The sequence below is a fragment of the Eretmochelys imbricata genome, chromosome 9 (genome assembly GCF_965152235.1).
Source record: "Eretmochelys imbricata isolate rEreImb1 chromosome 9, rEreImb1.hap1, whole genome shotgun sequence".
In the NCBI taxonomy this organism is placed as follows: domain Eukaryota; kingdom Metazoa; phylum Chordata; order Testudines; family Cheloniidae; genus Eretmochelys; species Eretmochelys imbricata.
The window spans coordinates 9,489,980-9,515,959 of NC_135580.1; the positions used below are offsets into that span (position 1 = coordinate 9,489,980).

General features: G+C 42.5%; 1 protein-coding gene across 1 annotated transcript in view; it reads left to right on the forward strand.

Moving 5' to 3' along the window:
* The window catches only part of MCF2L2 (MCF.2 cell line derived transforming sequence-like 2), a 308,714-nt gene that overhangs the window by 154,233 nt on the left and 128,501 nt on the right, over nt 1–25,980 (forward strand). Inside the window, exons 14-15 of the mRNA XM_077826650.1 lie at nt 15,726–15,829; nt 20,366–20,454. Of these exons, the coding sequence (XP_077682776.1) occupies nt 15,726–15,829; nt 20,366–20,454 (193 nt within the window). The remainder of the gene's footprint in view (nt 1–15,725; nt 15,830–20,365; nt 20,455–25,980) is intronic.

The following is a 25,980-nucleotide window of genomic DNA, read 5'->3' on the forward strand; positions in this document are numbered from 1 at the left end:
TAGAAAAGAGCCTTAAAAGTGTAAATTAAGGCTTGGTGTACACTACAGAGGTAGGTCGATGTAAGGCAGTTTATGTCAATCTAATTATGGCAGCATACACGTTACAGACTGGCTCCCACCAATGTAAGTGCCCTACTCCACCTCCACGAGAGGCGTAGGGTTTATGTTGGTGGAGTTAGGGTGACGCAGTGTCCGTGTAGACTACTGCATTACTTACATTGGCTGTTGGCTGTCATTTTTGTCAATTTCACCGCTACATGCTGGAGCCCTGAAATTGACAAGAAAGCCGGGCTGTAACTAGGGCAGATGGGAAGCTCCACCTAGAGCCTGGCTGCTCCTGGGTTCCCCACTCCCAGCTAGGCTGGCACTTGGAGCCCAGCTGCCCTCTAGCTCCCAGCCCAGCTGCTTTCCAGGCTCCCCACTCCCGGCTGGCAGACGGGCTGCTGCCTGGAGGCTCCTGGCTCCCCTCTCCTTGTGGGGAGCATGGCAGCTGTACTGAGGATTCCCACTGGGAGCCTGGCTGTGACGGAGAGCCGAGAGCCTGGGCGTGAGGGGGGCAGCCAGGCTTCTGGCAGCGGGGAGCTGAGATCCTGGGAAGGTGGTAGGAGCGGGGAGCCAGGAGCCTCCAGGCAGTATCAGGGCTCCCTGCTGGGAGAATTTAGCTCTAGGATATAGCCATGCAATTGACAAGAATGAGAGCCAACAGCCAATGTAAGTAATGCAGTGATTACAACAACACTGTGTCACCCTAACTCCATCAGCATAAGCCCTACGCCTCTCGTGGAGATGCAGTTATTATGTCGCTGTAGTAGGGCACTTACATCAGCCGGAGCCAGCCTGTAGTGTGTACGCTGACATAATTAGGTTGGGGTAAGCTGCCTTATCAACCTAACTCTGTAGTGTAGACCAAGGTGCAATTTTACTCCCTACGTATCAGCACCTTATAGTCATTTCCAGAGCACACACAACTCTACAATTTTATACTATTTCAGATGTACTGTGAAGCAGAGGGAAATAAATATAGATAACAAAGCACATATTTGCTTTGCAGGCGGTGTAAATTACAACCCTTTAAATAATCTGGATCCTTTGTTCATGAGGGCCATCCGATCCCATCAGTTCTTTACGCAGAAAGCCTAACTGATTCTAGAATGTGGTTCTGTGAATTTTATGTTAGAGCTCAAAGTACAACTGATTAGACAGAATGACATACAGATGACTTTTGAACCCTGTGCATCTTGTTGCAAATGATCAACAAGCCCAGGTTATTTATAAATATTTCCAGAACTGCGATATACTGGGGAGATGTACAGTGTTCACTGGTCCTGAAAGTCACACTACCACCTCCCTCATACTGGACCAGAGTAGTGCTACTCAGATGATTATGCTCATTTACTACAGTGATCAGAGCCAGTTAAATACCTAGATTGCAATATACAGTGTGTATTAATGATTAGCTTACTAAGGCCTTGTCTACACTACTGGGGAATATCGATCTAAAAGTTATGCAACTTCAGCAACGTGAATAACGTAGCTGAAGTCGACGTACTTAGATCCAGTGATGAGCTGCCAAAATCTTAACAATGGGTTCCCTCCTCACCCCACCAGGGGGTCGTTGCCCACTCCCGCCCCCCAGGACTCCTGCCCCATCCAACCCCCCTGCGTTCCTTGATGCCCCCCCAGGACCCCTGCCCCATCCACCCCTCTCCCCTGACTGCCCCCAGAACTGGGCAGGAGGGTCTCGTGGGCCACCATAGTGGGTGCCCACCCCACCCCTAAGAGCCAGAGGGACCTGCCGGGGGGCGAGATGGGGAGTCCTGGTGGTGCTTACCTGGGGCAGCTCCCAGGAAGCATCCAGCAGGTCCCTCTGGCTCCTAGGGGCAGGAGAGCGTAGCTGGGGGAGGAGCGGGGGAGCGGCCGCTCCCCCAGTGATCACATCAAAAGTGGCGCCTTAGGCACCGACTCCCTGGTTGCTCCAGGTCTGGAGCACCCACGGGGAAAATTTGGTGGGTGCAGAGCACCCACCGGCCGCTCTGTACCATGCACCCAGCTCACCTCACCTCACCTCCGCCTCCTCCCCTGAACCCACCGCCCCACACTGCTTCTCCGCCCCCTCCCCCGGCTTCCAGCGAATCAGCTGTTCGGCAGGAAGCCTGGGAGGGCTGAGAAGCAGGCCGTGGTTTCCCGCTCAGGCCGAAGGTGGCGGAGGTGAGCTGTGGCGGGGAGCGGTTCCCCTTTGGGCCAGCCCCCTCCCCCCCCAGGGTTACTTGCTGCGGCACAGGCGGCCCTCCTTGCCCCCCCCCCAGCTCACCTCCGCCTCCCTGGGCCTGAGCAGGAAGCCACGGCCTGCTTCTCAGCCTGCCCCAGCTTCTGGCGCAAACAGCTGATTCGCGGGAAGCCTGGGGAGGTGGAGAAGCAGAGTGGGGTGGTGCGTTCAGGGGAGGGGCTGGAGGCGAGCTGGGGCCAGCAGTGGGACGGGGAGCTGCCGGTGGGTGCTCTGCACCCACCAAATTTTCCCCTTGGGTGCTCCAGGGCTGGAGCACCCATGGAGTTGGTACCTAAGGTACCACTTTTGGCCGGTTAAATTTAGAAGCCCTTTTAGAACCTGTTGTCCCTTATGGAACAACCGGTTCTAAAAGGGCTTCTAAATTTAACAACCGTTTCTAGCGAACCGGCTCCAGCTCACCACTGCTTAGATCTACTTATCACGATGTCCACACTACGTGATGGCAACTGGAGACGCTCTCCCATCGACTCTCCTTGCACTTCCAGGTGGAGTACAGGAGTCGACAGGAAAGCGATCTGCAGTCAATTTACTAGACCCACTAAATCGACTGCCGATGCATCAATCGCCGTGCGTTGAACCCCCGGTAATTGTAGACAAAAGCCTAAGAATGTTTCAACAGATCAGCCTGACAGGTCAAACCAAAGATTGATATTCAATGATTTATTGGTAAGGCAAATAATTAATACTGATGCTCTGTCTCTAAATAGTCCTGACCCAGTACTATTTTTATTTATAAAAATAAAACTTGCCCATGTACCAGTATTTGACTTTCTGCAGTATTTCCTGGGCTTGGAAAAGGAAATAACACAGTTAAACTACCATGGCCAGAAAGTTAGTTTTTAAAATGGTACCGTCTTCTCCAACAGTTGCTCAATGTATAAAATGTCATTCATTGGATTTCTGAACTGACTTTCATCTCAGAATCCCAGAGCACTTCACCAACATTACAACATCCCTGTTAGTTAGGTATCATTGACTCCTTTGAGCACAGAAAAGTTAAATCACTCACTCAAGTTTACACAGTGAGTCTGTGGTAGAACTGAGAATAGAACAGAGATGTTTTGACTCCTGAGCCTTAGTTGTGACCACACTGCCTTGAAGACAAGAACATAAGAATGGCCATACTGAGTCAGACCAATGGTCCATCTAACCCAGTATCCAGTATGCTGCCAGATGTTTCAAAGGCAATGAACAGGGCAATTATCAAGTTATCTGTCCCCTGTTGTCCACTCCCAGCTTCTGACAGTTGGAGGTTTAGAGACACCCAGAGCATGGGGTTGCATCCCTGACCATCTTGACTAATAATCATTGATGGACCTATCCTCCATGAATTTATCTAATTCTTTTTTGAACCCAGTTATACTTTTGGCCTTCACAACATCCCCTAGCAATGAGCTCTACGGGTTGATTGTGCATTGTGTGAAGAAGTACTTCTTTATTCTTGTTTTAAGCCTGCTGCCTATTAATTTCATTGGGTGACCTCTGGTTCTTTTGTTATGTGAAGGGGTAAATAACACTTCCTTATTCACTTTCTCCACACCAGTCACGATTTTATAGACCTCTATCATATCCACCCTCCGTCGTCTTTTTCTAAGATGAACAGTCCCAGTCTTTTTAATCTCTCCTCGTATAGAAGTTGTCTAGACCCCTAACGATTTTTGTTGGCACTTCTCTGTATTTTTTCCAATTATAACAACTTTTTTGAGATGGCATAACCAGAATTGCATGCAGTAGTCAAGGTGTGGGCATACCATGGATTTATGTAGTGGCATTATGATATTTTCTGTCTTATTAGCTATCCCTTTCCTAATAGTTTATAACATTGTAAGCTTTTTTGACTGCTACTGTACATTGAGCAGATGTTTTCAGAGAACTATCCCTGATGACTCCAAGATCTCTTTCTTGAGTGATAATAGCTAATTTAGACCTCCTCATTTTGGGGATTATGTTTTCCAGTATGAGTTACTTTGCACTTATCAGCATTGTTTTTTTTGTTGTCCGGTCACCCAGAGTTATGAGATCCCCCTGTAACTCTTCGCAGTCAGTTTCGGACTTAACTATCTTGAATAATTTTGTATCATCTGCAAATTTTGTCACCTTACTGATTACCCCCTTTTCCAGATCATTTATGAATATATTTAACAGCACTCGTACCAGTACAGAACCCTGAAGGACCCCACTATTTATTTCTCTCCGCAGTGAAAACTGCCAATTTATTCCAACCCTTTGGTTCCTATCTTTTAACCAGTTAATGATCCATGAGAACATCTTCCCGCTTATCCCATGACTGCTTACTTTGCTTAAGAGCCTTTGGGGTAGGACCATGTCAAAGGCTTTCTGAAAGTCAAAGTACACTGTATCCACTGGATCCCCCTTGTCCACGTGCTTGTTGACCCCCTCAAAGAATTCCAATAGATTGGTGAGTCATGATTTCCCTTCACAAAAGCTAGGTTGACTTTCTCCCTACATATCATGGTCATCTGTGTGTCTGATAATTCTGTTTTTACTATAGTTTCATCCAATTTGCCTAGTACTGAAGTTAGGCTTAGTGGCCTATAATTGCCAGGGTCACCTCTGGAGCGTTTTTAAAAAAAACAGCATTACATTAGGTATCCTCCAGTTATCTGGTACAGAGGCTGATTTAAGCAATAGGTTACATATCACAATGAATAGTTCTGCAATTTCATATTTGAGTTGCTTCAGAACTCTTGGGTGAATCCCATCTGGTCCTGGCGATTGATTACTGTTTATCAATCTGTTCCAAAACTTCCTCCATCGACACCTCAGTCTGGGACAGTTCCTCAGACTCGTCACCTAAAAAGAATGGCTCCGGTGTGGGATCTCCCTCATATCCTGTGTCTCTTCCAGCTGTCCTCTCTTGGGCTTTCCCTAACATCTTTTCTATATGTTAAGAGGATCAGTACTACCAGGCACACTACTTCAAATGTAGGTCTTTTTTCTTTAAGCTGACTGTTTTTCTCTGAATTAACAGTCCAACAATCTGATCTATGTGGGCAGACCCATGCACCTCTGAAGTTCAGCTCAAGTCAATGAGGGTTCATGGGATCACATTGCAGGGATGGGGCCTTGGTACTGGAAGGATTTATTGAGCACCCATTGGGGAAGAAGGAAGAGAGGCTGCCAGTGCTGTTTATGGCAGATATTGTAACTCATCATTGTTTGAGGTTCCTGAATCTTCCTGATCACAGGCAAAGCAGATTATGTCGACAGGAAGCTACTGCATTCATAGGTATAATTTCTATGCAGATAAGGAGGCAGGTGAATAAATAAGATGTGAATAATAGCTGCTGGGGGCCTGAAAGTAAGGCTCGTGTGCTATAACCTGCATATCTAACTAGACCACAGGAGGGCCACACGGTGACTATTATCTGAGTTCCCCTGTGCAGGGAAAAAAAAACCAGAGATGTTTCTCACCTGCCAACTCTCTGGAAAGATAGTCCCTGTTTCCAGAGCAAAATGCTGACCATGTTCCCCCATCTGATTCTCCAAGGAAAGGGACAAAAGGTGAAATTCACCCAATGCAGAATGCTCAAAGAAAGGGCATAAGTGGTGGTGCTGGGGGTCATTCATGAAATGTTCGCGGGAATTTTATTGTGACATTTCCCCCATACACACACGCACACACTCCTAGCTTCTGGGGGCTGTTGGCAGGAGGCATAGCTTAGGGCAGCCTTCAGGAGAGGGTAGAGCATGGACAGGTGGCTCAAAACTGCCTCCCCTCCCCCCCCGGACTTGCACCAAGTATTCCTCCGCTGGACTGCAGAATCAGGGACAAAATCTTAATATTTAAATTCATACCCTCTTTCATTCTGAAGCATCTCATTTCACAAATTGATCTACCAACTATACGTGGGCATTGGGCTGGCCCAAACCCTTGTACCTACTTAATAAAACAATAAAAACAATGAGTGGAACGGACATGACGTTCACTACAAAAACATGTCCGGTCCTCTTGTTCTTGAGGGAGAGGTTTGCCTGTGGAAATTTGCTCACGCTTTACTTATAGACCAACCTCAAGGAGGCAACAGCCCTTTTGGTGATCACTTCAGACAGATTTCCCTGTAAATCTTTTTGAGTTTTCTATTTTAATGCTACATAAAGATACATGTTACTCTGAGGTTAGCTCGGTTTACTCCCCGTTGAGGTTAACTTCCATTGAGGGGTTCACGGGAGTTACTGAGGGCAGAATTCATCCCCGCATGCATGTTGGGAAGAAAGAGATGCAACCTGACAAGAAAATTAATGGGTTCGTTCTGTGCTCCAGTTAACTCAATTTCTGAGATGCCGATATGTTGGGTAAATTTTTGCTGGCTGCACTACAGTGTTTGATGAAATTCCTGTAAATAGAGGACCAGATCCTCGGCTGATGTAAACTGGCATAGGGCTAGTGTGGTCAAGCTGTTGTGATCAATCTGGCACACCAATTGTAAAGCACTTTGGGAAGGAACCTACTGAGCTACAAAATATTATAGGTGGAGCTGTTAGTGCTGTCCACAGTTAATATTGCCCGATCCTTCCCGTTATAAGACCCTGTTTTCAGTTGCTTATAATGGTGTTAAATTTTGAACATTTAGGCTGAAGTTTTCCCTACAGGGTGTCTGCCTCATGCTAAATTATTTTGGAAAGTTTCAACAAAAAGGGTTTGGCCATTTCCTGAATGAGATTCAGGGAAGATATATTGGTTTGCTCAGGTTAAAACAATTTTACAACCATTTAGTTGAGAAGCTCAGGCACCTCTGCACTTTGGATCAAGGGCTTGAAATTAGGCAAGAGGCTTGCCCGGGCATTCGGGAAGTGCTTTGTGCTCTTCCTGTTTTTAAAAAATGTCCAAAATTCGTCTACAAGTTATAAGCCTTTGAAAAAAATCTCAGTTTACACCCATTCAGCAGAGACTTGCTAGAATTGGAAGTTGAATTCTCCTAAAATTTGTATTCCTTCCTGCCAGTGAGTTTCAGAGATATTTGCTGACAAAGTACGTGTGTCATCCTCCTCCTTTGGTGAAACGTACAGAGGACAACAACCTACTACTGCTATCGGTTGTTCTGCCACTTGAACTAACAAAGTATGTGCAATGGGCCTAAACGTTTTAAGCAACCAAGGTCCTATGTGGGTGTAAATATGATTCCATATGATAGACTATTTTGTTCTTTTCAGTTTGCTTTTTTAAAAACCTAAGAACCTACACACAAAACACTACATTAGAAGAACATTACAATATTGCAAAGTCAAGCACTCAGAAATTAGGAAATCCCATCATTAAGGTTGCCTGTGCTTTTGAACATATAGAGTATGATATAATTCTAAGTACTCTGAAAAAAATTAGGTCTTAGGCGTCTCACATTTGACACCCAAAATTAGTGGACGCTTGATCTCTTTGCCTCAGGTCCCCATATGTAAAATGAAGATAATACCATCCCGTCACCTCACAGCTATAATGTGAAAATACACTGTTTGTGAAGCATTCATATTCTATAGTGAGGAGCACCATTGAAAAGCCCATGAGGAAATAAATAATTCTGTCTTCAGAGGAGGGTTTGAATAATGTTCCAGAAATAAGACCGAGGGCCGCACATTGAACAATGCGGATAAAACAAAATATTGGATCAGCTGGGTGCTGTCCAATATTATATCTGTATTATGCACCAGTGACAAATACGTTGACTCATACTCCAGGCAGCTTTGAACTCTGAGTTCATTTGAGGAAGCACACCTGAACCCCTTTTGGTCATTTTAGTAATAAAACCTAAACAAACTACATTTCATCTATATATAGCTGACTGCTCATTGGATCCTTTTTGGCACCCCTTACACTTACTAATACAGAACACTCATTCACTAATGAATAACATCTGGAGTGAGGATAAAACAAATACATCCTGCAAAATAGAGGAAAGAGAAGGCGGGGTGGACAAAAGAGAGATTATCTGATGTAGGAATATGTGAATTCCATTAGTGCCTCTGGGGGAAACCACCAGCTTCTTACAGCCCACAATATTTCTGTACAGAGGAGAGGAAGAAAAGAGGCTTTCATTTTTGTGGCAATAGCATATGGCAATGACTGAGGCTTGGGGGGAAGGGGGGAGAATTGATCTAACTTACACAACTTCAGCTATGTGAATAATGTAGCTGAGATCGATGTACTTAGATCTACTTACCATGGTGTCTTCACTGCAGTAAGTAGACGGTTGGTGCTCTCCCGTCGACTCTGCCTGCGCCTCTCGCCCTGGTGAAGCACCAGAGTCTACGAGAGAGAGTGCTCGATTTATCGCACCTAGACTAGACGCGATAAATCAACCCCCGCTGGATTGATCACTGCCCGTTGATTCAGCAGGTAACGTAGACAAGCCCTGAGAAACTGATGGGTCTCTTTTCTTACAGAAGGATACTTTTAGGAGGGGCCTCATTCTGTACTCCTTGCTAGAGGTAGAAAAGACCTTCTGTATTAGGGCATCTAGGCCCAGATCCTCAAAGGTGTTTAGGTGCCTATTGATTTCAATAGGAGTGAGGTGCCTTAAGACTTTTGAGGATGTGGGTGGTAGCTCCTTGCCCTGGGTGAAATTCACTCCCATGCACTGGATCAGCACAAACAAGAGGCTTCCACTGTTCCCCCTTTTGAGACTTCTCTTTATATGCAGTCTAAGATGCATGGGACACTTAAAACTGGAATGGAAAAAACAATAGTAAATTTACTAAATCCCCAGTCTGTGGAAATTAAATTTGCCCATGAGGATGGAATGCAAGATCTAATCTGAAACCCCTCCCTGAAATTCAGGGGGCTGGTTTTGAGCTTCTGGTGTGGACTTCTTTCTTCTATTTATTTCTATCTACAACCACCATCTGAAATACAAACTATACTGGTAAAGCAACTACTGAGTTAAAACACTGATTCCCTAGGATTTGCTGGGTCGGAGACCAAGCTGTGGTGAGGCTTTTTAGGAACTCATCCAAGGCATGTGTATCTGAATCAACTGGAGCCATCCAAATCTTCAAGTCACGGTCAAGACATCAAAGGAATTATTGATTTTTCTTCCTCCTCGCTGATTGCATTTTGTTATTAGCTTGGACTTTTACAGGAGTATCCTCTAGCCTTCAGAGTGATGATTAGCCAATATCAGTGTAGCTGATATTACCAGCAGTGCTGCTTTAGGCAAAGGTCTTATGTTTCATATCATTGTTTCCTCTCGTTTGAGTCCTGCTCTTGCATGTTTAGCACACAGAACTTTAGAAAATGAGCAGGCCTTCCAGAGCAATCCAGATGACTAAACCACTGGTTCAGGTAGGGGGAAAGTTCAACACGAACAGGGTTCTAAACTATTTTAGCCAAGCTGCTAGTTGAAATGTTTTCCCATCAAGCTTTTTTTGGGACACGAAATGTATTGTTGATAAAACTCCTAGGATTTTCTCACAAAAGTTTTGGTTTTTTTGAAACATTTGATTTGTCCACAAAATTTTTCAAAATGTGTTTAATTTCAACAAAACACACACACTCTCTCTCTGCACTTTTCAACTGCAAGAAAAGTGAATAAATGTGAAAGAAAAGGGATGGGGAACACCTGAAACTGGCGGGGAGGCGGGGGGAGAGGAAGGGGCAAAAGAGAGAAGGTATTCACAAAAAATTTCAAATAAAATGAAAAATTTTGGGAGGTCTTTTCAAAATTGAGGGGAATTTTTTTACTAACTACTACTAAATCTTTATCATTTTTCCTCCTGCTCAAAAAAAAAAAAAAATATACCATTTTCTAAGTGAAATTATACCACCTTCCAAAGGGAGCAGCTGTTTCCATATACTAGTCTTTCTCCAAGGCTGGAGAATGCAGCTTTTGGAAATGGTACTCAAAACCAAATAAGATTCCCCCATCTACCTCATAATAAGGAGCTACTGGAGAACCAAACAGCACTCAGTGGTTGGATTTCAACTCAGTCATGGGACCTGTACAACTCAGTTGTTTTGTAGTCATAGTAATGGCTTCAATTGTTCTATGCAGGACATTTGTCAGATCTTTATGTGTAAATAATTAAATTCGCGAGAAGTACACTTGAAATTCTTTGTATGCTTTGGGCCAGGATGCAGGGTGAGGAGTTGCAAAGAGAAGTGAAGGGAGAGGCCATTTCAAGTTTTGTTGCTAATTGCAGTGACCATGCAGTTGGGTAAGGGGAAAGGCAGCACATACAGATAGAAAAAATACTCCACTTATTTTGATACATTTCTAGGATAGACACAATATCCTTCTGTCTGACTGCATAATTGGGTAGGGTCATCCTGACTTCTATAAATTTATGAAAAATGAAAGACGTCAGGTCTTCTCTTTACTGATTTCGTTATGGTGTGCCCTCTCCATCCAGGGCTATCTGCCATGAGCCTTCCACAAAGAAGGATGGGCAGGTGTCAGTGAGAGCTGTGGGTCCATAACATCTCTCAACATTGTTGAAGTAGCCTCTAAGACCTTTTCCACTTGGTTCCCCCAGAACTCTGTTAGACTCCTGTCTCATCATTCAGTTTCCTTTATTTGGCATATATCAGAGCTATGTTGAGTTGATCAACCTCAAACGTAGCGGTGGGAACAGGGTATAGACCCCACATCCAAAGTTATACAAAGAAAGGGGGTTTCTGTATATATTGCATTGTATGTTTTGGGATTGGCTTGGTTACTTTGCAAGAACCACTCCCTGTATATCATGCTCTGTCCATAGGCTGTGCATGTTCGGCTTTACTCTTTATCTCATCTTTACGCCCCCAGCTTCTCTTGCCCATTGTTATCTTCTTAGTACTGTAAATGGTTCCCTGGGAGGTGTTCTTATATTAGCTAGCTCAGGCATTCTGTCTTTTAGCTTACTGACCCCTTTACTTATCTTAGCACAAACATTCCATTTTTGGCCTGCTGACCTAGGTACCTCCCTAATCCTGTTGTCCAAGAAACTAGGCCTCCTGCTTAAGTATGGATGTCAAGCCAGGCCTACAGGCATGATGCATAATTAGTTTCATTTCTGAGAACCCACATATGGAGGCGCTCAAAATTAGTGAATACATCAAAAAAAAAAATGGCTTTTATTTTTTCTGATGGACTTCAGGTGAATTAACTAGAAATTTCCCCAGAACAAACAAGAAAAGGGCTGCATAATAGAATAGGAGCAAGTTTGGCCTTTGCCGCCTGACACAGACCTGCTTGAAGCATTTCATCTGATATCCAGATTTATTTCTAACAGTACATATAACTATGCCTTTATCAATGTGCTGATCAAGGATAAACATGACTAATATTTACCTTACATTTTTAAATGTACTTTCATTTGCTATGCGACAAATCAGTTACTTCTTTGTCTAGTTTTATTTTATTACTATTAAACTACAGGAATAATTGCATGCTGGTGTCATGTGTATTAGGGAATCTCCTTCCCTCAGCACATTCTAACACGTTGTCTTTTGGATGGCAGCCAGAGGGGAGACAGTTCAAGGGCTGCTGATGATTTGCCCCTTGCATCAGTTGGCTCATTGGCAGCTTCACTCACTGTGAGCCAAACTAAAGCAGCTTAACACAACAGGAAGTTTTTGGAAAGCGTAGGGGACAATTTCCTGGTGCAAGTGCTAGACGAGCCAACTAGGGGGGGGAGCTTTTCTTGACCTGCTGCTCACAAACAGGGAAGAATTAGTGGGGGAAGCAAAAGCGGACAGGAATCTGGGAGGCAGTGACCATGAGTTGGTTGAGTTCAGGATCCTGACACAGGGAAGAAAGGTAAGCAGCAGAATACGGACCCTGGACTTCAGGAAAGCAGACTTCGACTCCCTCAGGAAACGGAGGGGTAGGATCCCCTGGGGGACTAACATGAAGGGGAAAGGAGTCCAGGAGAGCTGGCTGTATTTCAAGGAATCCCTGTTGAGGTTACAGGGACAAACCATCCCGATGAGTCGAAAGAATAATAAATATGGCAGGCGACCAGCTTGGCTTAATGGTGAAATCCTAGCGGATCTTAAACATAAAAGAGAAGCTTACAAGAAGTGGAAGGTTGGACATATGACCAGGGAAGAGTATAAAAATATTGCTCGGGCATGTAGGAATGAAATCAGGAGGGCCAAATCGCACCTGGAGCTGCAGCTAGCAAGAGATGTCAAGAGTAACAAGAAGGCTTTCTTCAGGTATGTTGGCAACAAGAAGAAAGCCAAGGAAAGTGTGGGCCCCTTACTGAATGAGGGAGGCAACCTAGTGACAGAGGATGTGGAAAAAGCTAATGTGCTCAATGCTTTTTTTGCCTCTGTCTTCACGAACAAGGACAGCTCCCAGATTGCTGCGCTGGGCATCACAACATGGGGAGTAGATGGCCAGCCCTCTGTGGAGAAAGAGGTGGTTAGGGACTATTTAGAAAAGCTGGACGTGCACAAGTCCATGGGGCCGGACGAGTTGCATCAGAGAGTGCTAAAGGAATTGACGGCTGTGATTGCAGAGCCATTGGCCATTATCTTTGAAAACTCGTGGTGAACGGGGGAAGTCCCAGATGACTGGAAGAAGGTTAATGTAGTGCCAATCTTTAAAAAAGGGAAGAAGGAGGATCCTGGGAACTACAGGCCAGTCAGCCTCACCTCAGTCCCCGGAAAAATCATGGAGCAGGTCCTCAAAGAATCAATCTTGAAGCACTTACATGAGAGGAAAGTGATCAGGAACAGTCAGCATGGATTCACCAAGGGAAGGTCATGCCTGACTAATCTAATCGCCTTCTATGATGAGATTACTGGTTCTGTGGATGAAGGGAAAGCAGTGGATATATTGTTTCTTGACTTTAGCAAAGTTTTTGACACTGTCTCCCACAGTATTCTTGTCAGCAAGTTAAAGAAGTATGGGCTGGATGAATGCACTATAAGGTGGGTAGAAAGTTGGCTAGATTGTCGGGCTCAACGGGTAGTGATCAATGGCTCCAGGTCTAGTTGGCAGCCGGTGTCAAGTGGAGTGCCCCAGGGTTCGGTCTTGGGGCCGGTTTTGTTCAATATCTTCATAAATGATCTGGAGGATGGTGTGGATTGCACTCTCAGCAAATTTGCGGATGATACTAAACTGGGAGGAGTGGTAGATACGCTGGAGGGCAGGGATAGGATACAGAGGGACCTAGACAAATTGGAGGATTGGGCCAAAAGAAATCTGATGAGGTTCAATAAGGATAAGTGCAGGGTCCTGCACTTAGGACAGAAGAACCCAATGCACAGCTACAGACGAGGGACCGAATGGCTAGGCAGCAGTTCTGTGGAAAAGGACCTAAGGGTGACAGTGGACGAGAAGCTGGATATGAGTCAGCAGTGTGCCCTTGTTGCCAAGAAGGCCAATGGCATTTGGGTATAAGTAGGGGCATAGCGAGCAGATCGAGGGACGTGATCGTTCTATTTGACATTGGTGAGGCCTCATCTGGAGTACTGTGTCCAGTTTTGGGCCCCACACTACAAGAAGGATGTGGATAAATTGGAGAGAGTCCAGCGAAGAGCAACAAAATGATTAGGGGTCTGGAACACATGACTTATGAGGAGAGGCTGAGGGAACTGGGATTGTTTAGTCTGCACAAGAGAAGAATGAGGGGGGATTTGATAGCTGCTTTCAACTACCTGAGAGGTGGTTCCAGAGAGGATGGTTCTAGACTATTCTCAGTGGTAGAAGAGAACAGGACAAGGAGTAATGGTCTCAAGTTGCAGTGAGGGAGGTTTAGGTTAGATATTAGGAAAAAGCTTTTTCACTAGGAGGGTGGTGAAACACTGGAATGCGCTACCTAGGGAGGTGGTAGAATCTCCTTCCTTAGAAGTTTTTAAGGTCAGGCTTGACAAAGCCCTGGCTGGGATGATTTAATTGGGGATTGGTCCTGCTTTGAGCAGGGGGTTGGACTAGGTCCCTTCCAACCCTGATATTCTATGATTCTATGAACAGAGTCTCTTGTCAAACTGCTAAATGCTCAGTGTTTAGAGACCACAATCTCCACTCCACTAAACCGTGTTTTTTCCAAGTGCACGGTAAAAGAAATACATTTTGATTGACATAGCAGCTGTGGTAACTGCGGTCATTCAGTAGTGCATATGTACGGTAACTCCTCACTTACAGTCATCCCGATTAACGTTGTTTCGTTGTTGATCAATTAGCGAACATGCTCATTTAAAGTTGTGCAGTGCTCCCTTATAATGTTGTTTGGCTGCTGCTTGCTTTGTCCACTGCTTGCAGAAAGAACAGCCCGTTGGAGCGAGTTGGTGGGGGCTTGGAACCAGGGTGGACCAGCAGCCCCCCTAAGTTCCCTGGTGTCAGCTGCCCAGCAGGCTATCAATTGCCGGCAGTTCAGCTGTCCCTCCCCCTGCTTCCTGGGAGCTGCTCCTGGGATCCTCCTACTTGCTGTATGGGAGGAAAAGAGGAGGGCTAATGTCAGGGTGTCCCCCTCCCCCCTGCTTACCCCATCTCCATAGAGCGAGGGGGGACGAGACTGGACAGGGCTCAGGACAGAGGGAGCTTGCTGGCAGCAGCTGCTGCCTCAACTTGCTGATCTACTTAAAAAGGCAATGTGCTTAGAGTGCGGTCAGCATACTTAAAGGGGCAATGTGCATCTCTCTCTCTCCTCACACAGTGTGTGTTTCTGTCTGCCATGCTGTCTCCCCTCCCTCCATTTGTGCTGCTTTGTAATGTGTTAACCCTTGAGGGCTCAGCCAAGTACTAGTTCATCATTTAGCAGTAAGGCAGTTCCCAGGAAATATCCCACCCTCTGACTTCACAACCTCAACCAAACTTCACAATCATTGCTCTGTACAGTATTAAATTGTTTGTTTAAAACTTATATTGTGTATGTGTGTACACACACACACACACACTCACTATAATCTTTTGTCTGGTGAAAGTTTCCCTGGAACCTACCCCCCACCCCCCCATTAATATTTATGGGGAAATTATATTCACATAACATCATTTTGCTTGAAGTCGCATTTTTCAGGAACATAACTACAACATTCAGCGAGGAGTTACTGTACTTTGAGTGCAAAAGAAAACAAATTGTCTTACTGCTAAGCACTGAAAACCTGTTAAAGTATTCAGGTCTTCTTTTTGGGACCAATTCTACTGTACCCAGTTGAACAAGATTCCCCTCCACTTCCATGCCAAAAATAACTCTTAAAATAGTTGGGAATTCTCTGGTGACTGGAACTGACTAGCAGTCCTGTTGTGTGTAGATAGTTAAGTCAGGTGTTTTTATTCTTGTGCTTTTACAATTATTAACAGCTCACCTAAGACAATGCTCTGATTTATTCCCCCCAATACTATGCATAATGCTGGAAGCTAAAACTACTTGCTGTTGCCCAGATCTTAGTCCCCAGGGGAAGTCATTGGAACTTTTCCCATTGATTTCAATAGAAACTAGGATTTAGGCATGCTAGCACAAGTTTTCTAATGTTAGTTTCTATTGATTCCCTCAGCTACCAATAGGAGATCAGCAGAAAGTCCCTGTCCACCAAAGTCCATCTCTGAGGTAGAATTATCAAAAAAGAAAAGTGTTAAGAAGACTAAAGGCGGAATTAAGGTAGGAGCATCTTTGTTTTTGAAACAGTCTCTATTGTGACAGAATGCAAGGTGATCTCACTGTATGGTGCAACAAAAACTCTTAAAATACACAGGGTAAAATACCCTACCACCCACTCCCATGTGTTCTACATCAGTTTCATACTGGATTTTATGAGCGTAAGCATTCTGGTGAAAGCTGAAATTCCTTTAGGGAAAAAAATATATCTGGCTATATGTGTACTGCATGTGCATCTTGAATACCCCTCCCATATTACAATGCATTAGCTCACAGGTATGTACTGTAGTTTTAGCAGTGCTGGGCCCTGAAGAAGGGCTGTGTGTGGCTCAAACGCTTGTCTCTCTCATCAACAGAAGTTAGTCCAGTAAAAGACATTACCTCACTCACCTTGTATCTCTTAGCTCTCAGGTATCATACTGTAGCTTTTTGCCTAAAGTGGGAATCTTACTCTGACGTCACCTTAGTAAAATTAACCCCGTAAAACTGGTGTTCTGTTCTAGTCAGGTTCTCATATTGCACTCATCACGGTGGTATCCAGGCCCCTTCCAGAGATAAAAATTAAACAATGAGACATATCAAGTGGAGTCCCCCTCCGAGATAAATTTACTCATTAAATACTTTTCAAAAATAACAAACTAATCCAATACCTGCTGCTGCATGGCAAAAGGTGGTCAAAAAAATGCAAAGCCATCTACAAATTTACAAAAAATATTAAGATATATGCACCACCAGTCACTTAATCATAGCTTTGTAACACTGACCCATTCCCCTATAGTGCCCTTCTCCTATATTTGGTCTTCCCTCAGTGTCCTTTTGCTTCTGAGATTGCAATCTGCTTGGAGCAGAGATGGTATTTAGTTTGTCTGTATTGTATCTCGCACACTTTTGGGTACTCATTGAATAAATAACTCAGCTAAAATTTCTCACTTTATCCTTAAGAGAATGTCAGAGCCTGATTGAACCCAGCAGCAGGCATCTCTTACTTGCCTGTTCAAACTAAAATCTAGAAAAACCACCATCCCTCCAAATGCATTAGAAAGGTGGCTCCTTTCTGCTGTAGATTCCGCTAGTACTGGATTCAACAAGCTACGTGGACTAGTCCATGTCTATCTTTACTTTGTCCTAAGACATCATACAGCCAAGCAACATCCTTAGGCTTCACTTCAGATTTTACATGGCAATTAAAGAATCAAAATTGTCAATATAAGCCCACTCTATACACAACTAGCCCAAAGTTGCCTGTACAAAGCTCTGCCTACTGGGAGGTAAGGACTTTTCAATTTAATGTTTACCTTCTTTGATGATCTACTTCTCCATTAACTGTTGGACTCTACCTAAAAAGTATGGAGGCGGGTCAGGGGAGGAGGAAAATCACAAGGACAGCTAGGGTTCAGAAGGCAGTGGAAAAGCAGGAGAGGGGGCTGCTGGTGGTGTTCATCTTGTTTTGAGCCTGGCCCCTAAAAGGGTGAGTCTAATCACAGTTGTCCCATTTCTCCATATCAGGCAATGTTTCTTTGTACTTTGGACTGTATATACATCCATCTCTGAGAAATCTAAAAATAGTTTTGTTAGTGAGGCAAGAGGTGACACTAGCACGCCGTTGTTTTGTAACTAGAGGAAAATGACTAACTTCTGAATGTCATTCTAACTGACTTTTTCTTCTTAAGTCCATTCTTGCCTCTGATCTGCCTTCCAGATATACAGTATTTCAAAACTTTCCTTCCTGCTACACCAACAAACTGCAGCTTCTTATTGGACACTTACTAGAGTAGTCATGCAGCTGCATTGTTGCAATGCTCCTAGGAAGTGGCATGACTCACATTCATGGGGTGTTAGTTGTTGGATTAGTTCAGGGGTCAGCAGCCTTTCAGAAGTGGTGTGCCAAGTCTTCATTTATTCACTCTAATGTAAGGTTTTGTGTGCTGGTAATACATTTTAACGTTTTTAGAAGGTCTCTCTAAGTTTATATTATATATCTAAACTATCGTTATATGTAAAGTAAACAAGGTTTTTAAAATGTTTAAGTAGCTTCATTTAAAATTAAATTAAAATGCACATCTTATTAGTTTAGTGCAGTGGTTCTTAACCTCGGGGTGCATGACGCCCCTCCTGGGGGTGCACGACATGAGAGATTTTTTTTAGAAGGTAAATGATCGAAAACACCAATTAAGCACAGGCACATAAGTACAACTACTTTGTTTAATCAAACCTATGTAGTATTATAATTTAACGATTACTGTAATATACAAAGTTTAAGTTTTTAAGCTAATTGTAGTGTCATTTTTGATAAGGGCTGCAGAACTCTGGGCCCAGGCCAGGAGCAGAGCCCTGGGCTAGCTACCGGTACCCCAAGCCGGCAGGAGGGCTGAGCAGGGCGGAGGCCCAGACCCCAGCTGGCAGGGGGGGTCAGGCGGCTGAAACCCCAGACAAGTAGCGAGGTGAGCGGGGCCAGTATCCCAGGCCGGCAGCAGGCTGAGCAGGGCCAATGGCCAGGACCCTGGCTGGCAAGGGGCTGGTGGCTGGTACCCCAGACCGTCAGCGGGCTGAGCTGGGCGGCAGACAATACCCCAGACCGTCAGTGGCTCACCCGCTGTCGGTCTGGGGTTCCACTAGCTCCTGCCAGCCAGGGTCGCGGCCGCCAGCACCGCTCAGCCCGCTGCCGGCCCAGGGGTTCCGTCCGCCAGCTCCTGCCAGCTGGGGTCCCACCCGCTGGCCCTGCTCAGCCTGTTACGGGCCTGGGGTTCCGTTCACCCAGGCAGGCAGCAGGCTGAGCGGGGCCAGCAGCTGGGACCCTGGCTGGCAGCAGCATGCCAGTTTAAAAAAAAAAAAAAAAAAAAATCGGCTCGCGTTCCACCTTTGGCATGCATGCCGCAGGTTGCCAACCCCTGGATTAGTTCTTGTTTTCTTTTTCCCCAGACCATTACTTGGCAGGCAAAAGTATGGCTCACCACTATGACCTCACTTTTTCAAAGGTGAAAGGCACTAGTAGTAAGTTCATTTGCATCAAGGAGCTTTCTCCCACTCCTGACCAGACATAATTTTAAAAAGCTGGATACTAAGCAAAGGGAAGATTCCTTCTCCCTGAATCTAGCTCAATATACAAGTATAATTAACTATTACTCTGCGGACAGCCATCTGTTTTTTCCAGTCCTTTCCCTCGCCTCAGCTTCATGCCCTCTCCTGTGATCCTCTATATTCATAAGACATCACTTTTTGTTTGCTAAGTACATGGTCCCCCTCTGAGTGGCTCCTTAACATACACATCTTCCTAAACTTTTCCTTTAGTGGTCTTCCCAAACACTCCCTTACCTGAACTGCTGTCCTATTTTCTCTCATCTCAGTTAATTAGTAAGGTAGCTCTTTAGGGTAGGGACCATAAAAATCAAAGAAGATTAGGGTTGGAAGAGATGTCAGGAGGCCATCTAGTCCAACCCTCTGCTCAAAGGAGGACCAACCCCAAATAAATCATCCCAGCCAGGACTTTTGTCAAGCCAGGCCTTAAAAACCTCTAAGGATGGAGATTAAATTACTAGAATGAATTTCATGGAAGACACTACTGAAAGAGCAAATTCTGCTCACAGGAGGAATAGTCCCACTCAGTTTAAGGGGGATTAACTTTTGAGACTTAGGTAAGCAAGTTTTGGCCCATGTCTTCAGAACCAGAAAAGGAGAGAGAACCCCAGGCTTCCACTGAAGCCAATGAGAGAATTACCAAGCTATTTTGTGTAAAAAGTATTTTGATATTTATCTACACTGTATAAAAGCTACTTCATGGTGTTAAATACTGAAAGATCATTGACAGTGCAATGCTTAACCATGGGTAATTTCAGTATCCACCCTTTCCTGTTTTATAAATCCAAGGTGTTAGAAGCCTCTGAAATAATATCATCATCATCAAAAGAATGGCAAAACGATTCTAAACGTTCCAAAAAGAACAAGAAACCCCATAAGTCCTTGGAATTCACTGTACTGCATTGTATATAAATTTTGAAATCTGAAGACAAACTAAACTGCATTCAGTTAAAGAACGGGAACGTCATTCAGGCAAGACAAAAACCCCACCATGCCTAATAACATGCTAAGCAACCATAAAATGCTGAATTAAGTTTGTGATATTCCTATTCAAGGCAGATAAGTATGAAGAGTTGCTCCCGATATAAGAACAACATTGATCTCATATGTTATGAGCTAAGAATGAAGATTATAAAAACTTTATAAGAAGCCAAGAATGTCTCTGGTATCAAGAGTAGTTTTCCCTCACAATAGGATAAATGGAAAAATTCAGAGCCAAAACAGGTAATACATATGGTTATAAAATGTTCTAGAAAATGTAAGAAGTTAGCTTTAATTAAAAAAAAAAACCCGCATACATTAATTATTGAAGTCAAAGTTGTTAAATATATAAGCTGTCAATTGATTTACTTAAATATATAGTGTCAAATTCTGCCTTTTTTGCTTTTTAAAAAGCAACTGAAAGGCGAGCCTTCAGTCAGCAAATTACAACCATTTAATTTTTAAAATTTATTTTTAATTCAGATTGAAGTGATGCACGAAGCCAGTCAAGGTGGGTCCAGCAGAGTCCTGGTGATGAGTGAAAGTGAGGAGAATCTTTCCACTAGGAGGAGGTAAGGATGCAGAGGAGTCTTGTTAGTGACAGAAAGTAATGTTTTCCTTTTGCCTTAATAGAAGGCAGGTTTTTTTATTCAGGGATAGTACATCTCTCAAAAGTACGTGTTTTCTCTAAGACTAGATTTATCATCCATTAGGACAGTCAGTCACCCACCATATTAAAACACATTTGGGATTCTGCCCAAGAAAAGTCATCAAAACCAAGGTATGAGGGAGAGTATATTTTTGTAAATAAAGGAGGCTCATTTTGCATTTATCAGTTAAATTTAAAGTTAGGATTATTATTTATATAAAATGGCACTTGTGGTCTTAACTAAGAATGAGCTTGCATATTCATCATCAAGAAGTTTACATATAAATATCTTAAAGTATCATGGGCTTAAATAACTCCTTAGTAAGAGAAGATTGTGTGTGACCAGGAAACGTTAAAGATATGTGGCCTTTTTTTTTTTTTTTTTTTGTTTTGAAGTGCATATGGTAATGGCTCGCGGTCTCTAAATTTTAGGAAGACTTGTGAAATAAACTTGGAATTAAGTTTGAGTGCATGATCCTGAACACAGACCACACGGAGACAGTAAAAAACAAACAAACAAATAGTTCTATGTGAAATAGAATTACTTTCATTAAATCTAGGATAAAAAAAATTCAACTGATCCAGCCCTCCTTCCCTCTGTTTTCCTCTTGGTGTAGTTCCTTGACTCTTCATTGTCCATATATCTTCTAGATCTTCATACAAAATTGTCTAATGGCAATTCATAGCAATTAACCTAGATTTGTGAGAGATTTAAAAAAACAAACAGGTAAATATTTAATCTGAAAAGTAATTTTAGTATGTTTCTTGTGAAACATTAAGTGGGTGTGCTGAATTGAAACTTTATTGGAGACAGTCAGGTTTATATTCCATATGCATTTTTCAATCCTCTCTACTGTATGTGGGCATTTTATTACTACCTCACACGGTCACTTCTGTTAAAAATGCTACTATTCAATACAAAAGTTTTTACAGTAGAGCGTAGGAAATAAAGCCTAGATTTCCATATACATAATATTGCAGGTGCTGAAGATGCACTGTTCTTGAAGCCCATACCATTATAAAGGCAGCAGATTTTAAAAGGTGTAAGGGTGATTTGTTTATTTGAAATGAACCTATATTAACTGATGTCATTTCCAAGTTCGTAGCTCCTAGTCAGATGCTTATCTTGGGGATGGGCGCGAGTCAGAACTGTAGAAGAGATTATTTTCTCAATGATTTTCTCTCCTCAGATTTGCAAACCCAATCCACAAGTAATATGGATTTAAGACTGTTGTATGACAAAGTTATCTATGGTGAATGTGAGATGTTCAACTTGAAGAGCCATGTTTCTGGCTGAATTTTGCCTTTACTATTATTACTTGTAACACCTCAAGTTAAAAACATTATTTTCTTTTCATTTAGTTTAATTTATATACAAAATGCTGTCAAATGCAATGTCAGTTTTCCAGTATATAATCCATTAGCAAGGGAGAAACTAAAATGCATGTCAAAACTAAAAAGATCCTTATCATCAACAGGTGGATTGGGGGGAAAAAAATTTAAAGCTTTTTTCCCCCCAAAAAGGTTCAGGACACAGGCCCAGATCCTCAAAAGGTATTTAGGCTCCTAACTTCCACAGAAGTCAATGGGAGTTTTATCAAATAAAAATGATTTTTTTTAAAAAAGGTAGTGAGTTAAAAATATTGACATCTCTTAAAACTAATATTAAAATCTTCAAGCCTCTAGAAGACAAGTAGCAGTCTTGAATATAGATTTAATAAGTTAGAGCAGCAGAGACTTTTAACAAAGCAATAGTGTGGATACTCTAAACTAGTTCTATAAACAGCAATTTTAAAGAATTTTCAAAACTAACTTAATTTTGTTCCTAGTATTGAGAGGGATACCACTTTTGAAGGTTAGCAGTAATGTGGATCTTTAACTTTATCTGTTCCCAATAAGGCTAACAGAGACATTCTCTTAGAATGCAAATAGCACTGCTCCTGGAGTTGAAGAACCTACCTCACTGACGCCTAAAACTTCCATTTGGGAGGAACAACAGTCATCTGCCAAATATGAACATTCATTTGTTCCTCTCTTACTGAAGGTCTCTGTGTGGGTTTAAAATAAAGCAACTATTTGAGGAGTTCCATAAAAGAAAGTTGTAGAAAAAGTTAATGTTGGAAAGCAAGCTGGGGGAGCTTTCAGATCTTAGGGAGGGAACTTATTGTAAACTGAACAGCAATCCCACTTGTCAGTTAACAAGAAACACAAAGTCCAAATCACTGGATCATTAAGGGAGTCTTCCACAGAGTCCTCCAGTGGAAGACAGGTAAATGCAACATGGGATCTCAGGGGTGAGCAAAAAGATGTGTGTGTGTTCCATCAGAGATGACATGCCAAAAGGAGAAGTTAAAAAGGCCAACACATTAAACAGAGAAAAAAAGACAAAAAACAACAACAATAAAACCCAGCACATACTAATGTGGGGTTCAGGTCTTCTCTCAAGAAGGGACTAAACGGTGTATTCAGAATTCAGTTTTAAAGCACGGAAGCTGAGGATGTCAGGTACAAGAAGGGCAATTCTGAAAGCCAAAAAAGGTTTACCAGCTTAAAAACAAAACACTACACAAAACCTGTTTATTCTAAACAGAAAATTTTTACAAAAACAATTGTCTTTTGTGATAGAGCAAAAAGTTTCAAGAATAAATATTTGTATAAAAATTAGTAATATCAAAGGAAACTTGATGCAAACCAAACAAACAGGTAAAAACAATTTCAGCATTAAACATTTTGTGCAACAATGTCAAAACTGCTAATTGAGAAGAAGTGACCATTCAGGCTGGTGCATGTTTTAATTGTGAAAATAAAACATGAAAGCCCTGCATTGGAGCACTGACATGCCTCTCTCTCAAAACAAAAAAAACCTAAATGAAGGAGTACAAATTTTAAGTCAATGTTTAGAGCCAAAAGGTTAAGAAATTTTCTAGCTTCTCCATTCTTTGAAAGGAGTGCCATCATATTTTCTTCAAATTTATAAACACTTTCTCTTAATATGCAGCAAAACATCATAATAAAAAGCCAAATTACAAACAAAGTCCTTTTTAAGATAAGGAATATTCCTAACAAAACAGACCGGCTGTAAACAAAAGCATTTCAATGGTCAAGAGGGACACTGATCTTTTCACCCAATGGCAGATTAAGTTTTAAAGTAAAGTAAAATTACAAGTTATAGATGCTAATTTAAGCCCCAATTTTGCAAACATGTAAGTATATGCTTAACTTTACTCACGTGAGTCAAGTTAATCTCTACATTTGCTTGCAGGATTGGGGTCTTAATTGTATACTCTAAAAGCATACTGCATTTAAACTATTTTATACTAGCTGGGATTTCTATCAGGTCATTTCTGCCACAGGTTATTGTCAATTCAAAGTGGCTAGTGCAATCAAAAAAATTTCCACCAGTTATAAAAGTATTTCCACAGTGCAATGTATTTTTAGATTTCTCAAGAATTTAGATCTATAACTTGTAATATTTTAGTTATTTTGCCATTTAACTTCAACATTGGTTAAGCAAAACTAGTTTTGAGTAGTATAAGTCAACCTCTTACGAGCATGGATTAACTGGATTTGTTTTGCTGTAAACATTTTAGAGCTGAAGAATTATGTAACATTATCCAGCAGGATAGGATAAATTTCTCATTTTACAGCCATCACTTTTGCATTGGTGGTAATAGACTAAGTCTTGCTTTGTAGGTTTCTCTGTATAGTCAACACCTGGATCCAACTATGGTCAGTCCAGTGGTTTCCTTACCCCTTCACTCTGGAGAACCACTTAATCTGTATGATTACTCATTCTAGTAGATATCAAGCTCTTATCCCAGTTGGAAGAGTAAGAGTAGCTTGCATAGAGGCAAATATCAATCATGCTCCAATAACCAGCTGACAGAAGTTCTCTCCTGGATCTTGTTGACACTAGCCTTTCCCCCCTCCCGCAAGATGCCTGTGTACTACCATTGATGCAGCCCTACAGATGGTGGCAATAGAGCGAGCACTAGCTTAAACAAGAAGGTGCACACAGCTGCCTGCATTGTAAGTGAGCATATCATCTAGACCTGCTCTGAGCAAAGCTAGAGTTAAATACGGTGACTGGTCTACTTTAGTGCTCCCACATGGTCATCTACAGCATTGTTGGTCTGTCGGTGCTGGGAAATTTGGGGAAAAAGGCTAGTGTGGATATTCTCTTAGAAAGCAAGTAGCACCTCTCTTGGAGTTGAAGAGCCCACCTCCTAGAACATGGCAAAGTTCCACTTAAAAAGTGACAGACTCATTATCATTTCCAGCCTTTGTTTTGCATTTCTGCTGCTATGCCACTGGATGAAGATTTGAATTCAAGCATTCTGAAGTGAAGTGATTTTATGACCCTGTTCACATTGGAACTCATACCAATGTCAAACAGCTCTCAAAATAAGAGACAAACACCACTTGCATCTACATCTATCAGTATCCAAACAGCTACTGTGGCTTTGGCTACTAGAGTTACTAACAAATAGTTGTCCACAAAGTACACGGAAACATTGTTACAACCAGACTGATAAGAAGAGCATTGAGTCCTTCTCCCAGAGCTCAGTTTTAGAGGTTTTGGACATGGTTATGAACTATCAGGTTACAAACAGTGGTGGTGGTGGGCAGGGTTTTAATAGCACCTACTTCTAGCCTTTGTAAACTGAAGGTTAAGCTTTTTGCTCATGTTAAAGAGGCAAGAGTAACATATGCAATAGATTTGGTTAAAGAGAAAGATACAGATTTTCTATTTTGACACGGACTTCTTCACATGGCCATAAGACAAAGATCTGTTCTTGAAACCAATTAGATTAAGAGAGGACAATTTAGTGGATTCTTTGTAATTCTCTTAATAAATGTTGCATCTTTACCTGTTACAATCAATATTTCACCCTATCCCTTCTTTGTGCAGTCTACCCTTACTTTCAGCTCCTCACATCTTTCTGTTAGTGCTCATGTTTGCACAAATTTGGCTTCTTCAACTTTTTGAATAATCTGAACTAACTACGTTATGACAGACTTCCCTTGAGTTATTTAATGGAGAAGTTTAACTTGTCTTCCCTCTTGAAAATTAACTAGGGAGACAGAAGTGTATTTTTTGAAAGAGACACCTGGAAGGCCATACTCAATACACATGCTCTTAGTTTACCAATGACTGACTGGAGTGTTTAAAAATACCACTTCAGAAAGCGTTTTCAGATTTAAAAAAAAGTTACTTAATTTTCAAAATGTTGCTGTAGTTGAAATAGTGTTGCAGAAGTTATTAATGTACCTTCCTGTAAATGCCTGTTCTAAACAGAGCTCGTGTATTACCTGAAAGCACCAGTTAGAAGGACAGTATGAATGCCATTTCCCCCCACCCAAATGTTGTGCAGGATTTACGTAACCTCAAGAGAACAAAATGTTTTAGCGAGCTTTCACCTCTAGCACCATTTGTGGATTATTTTGA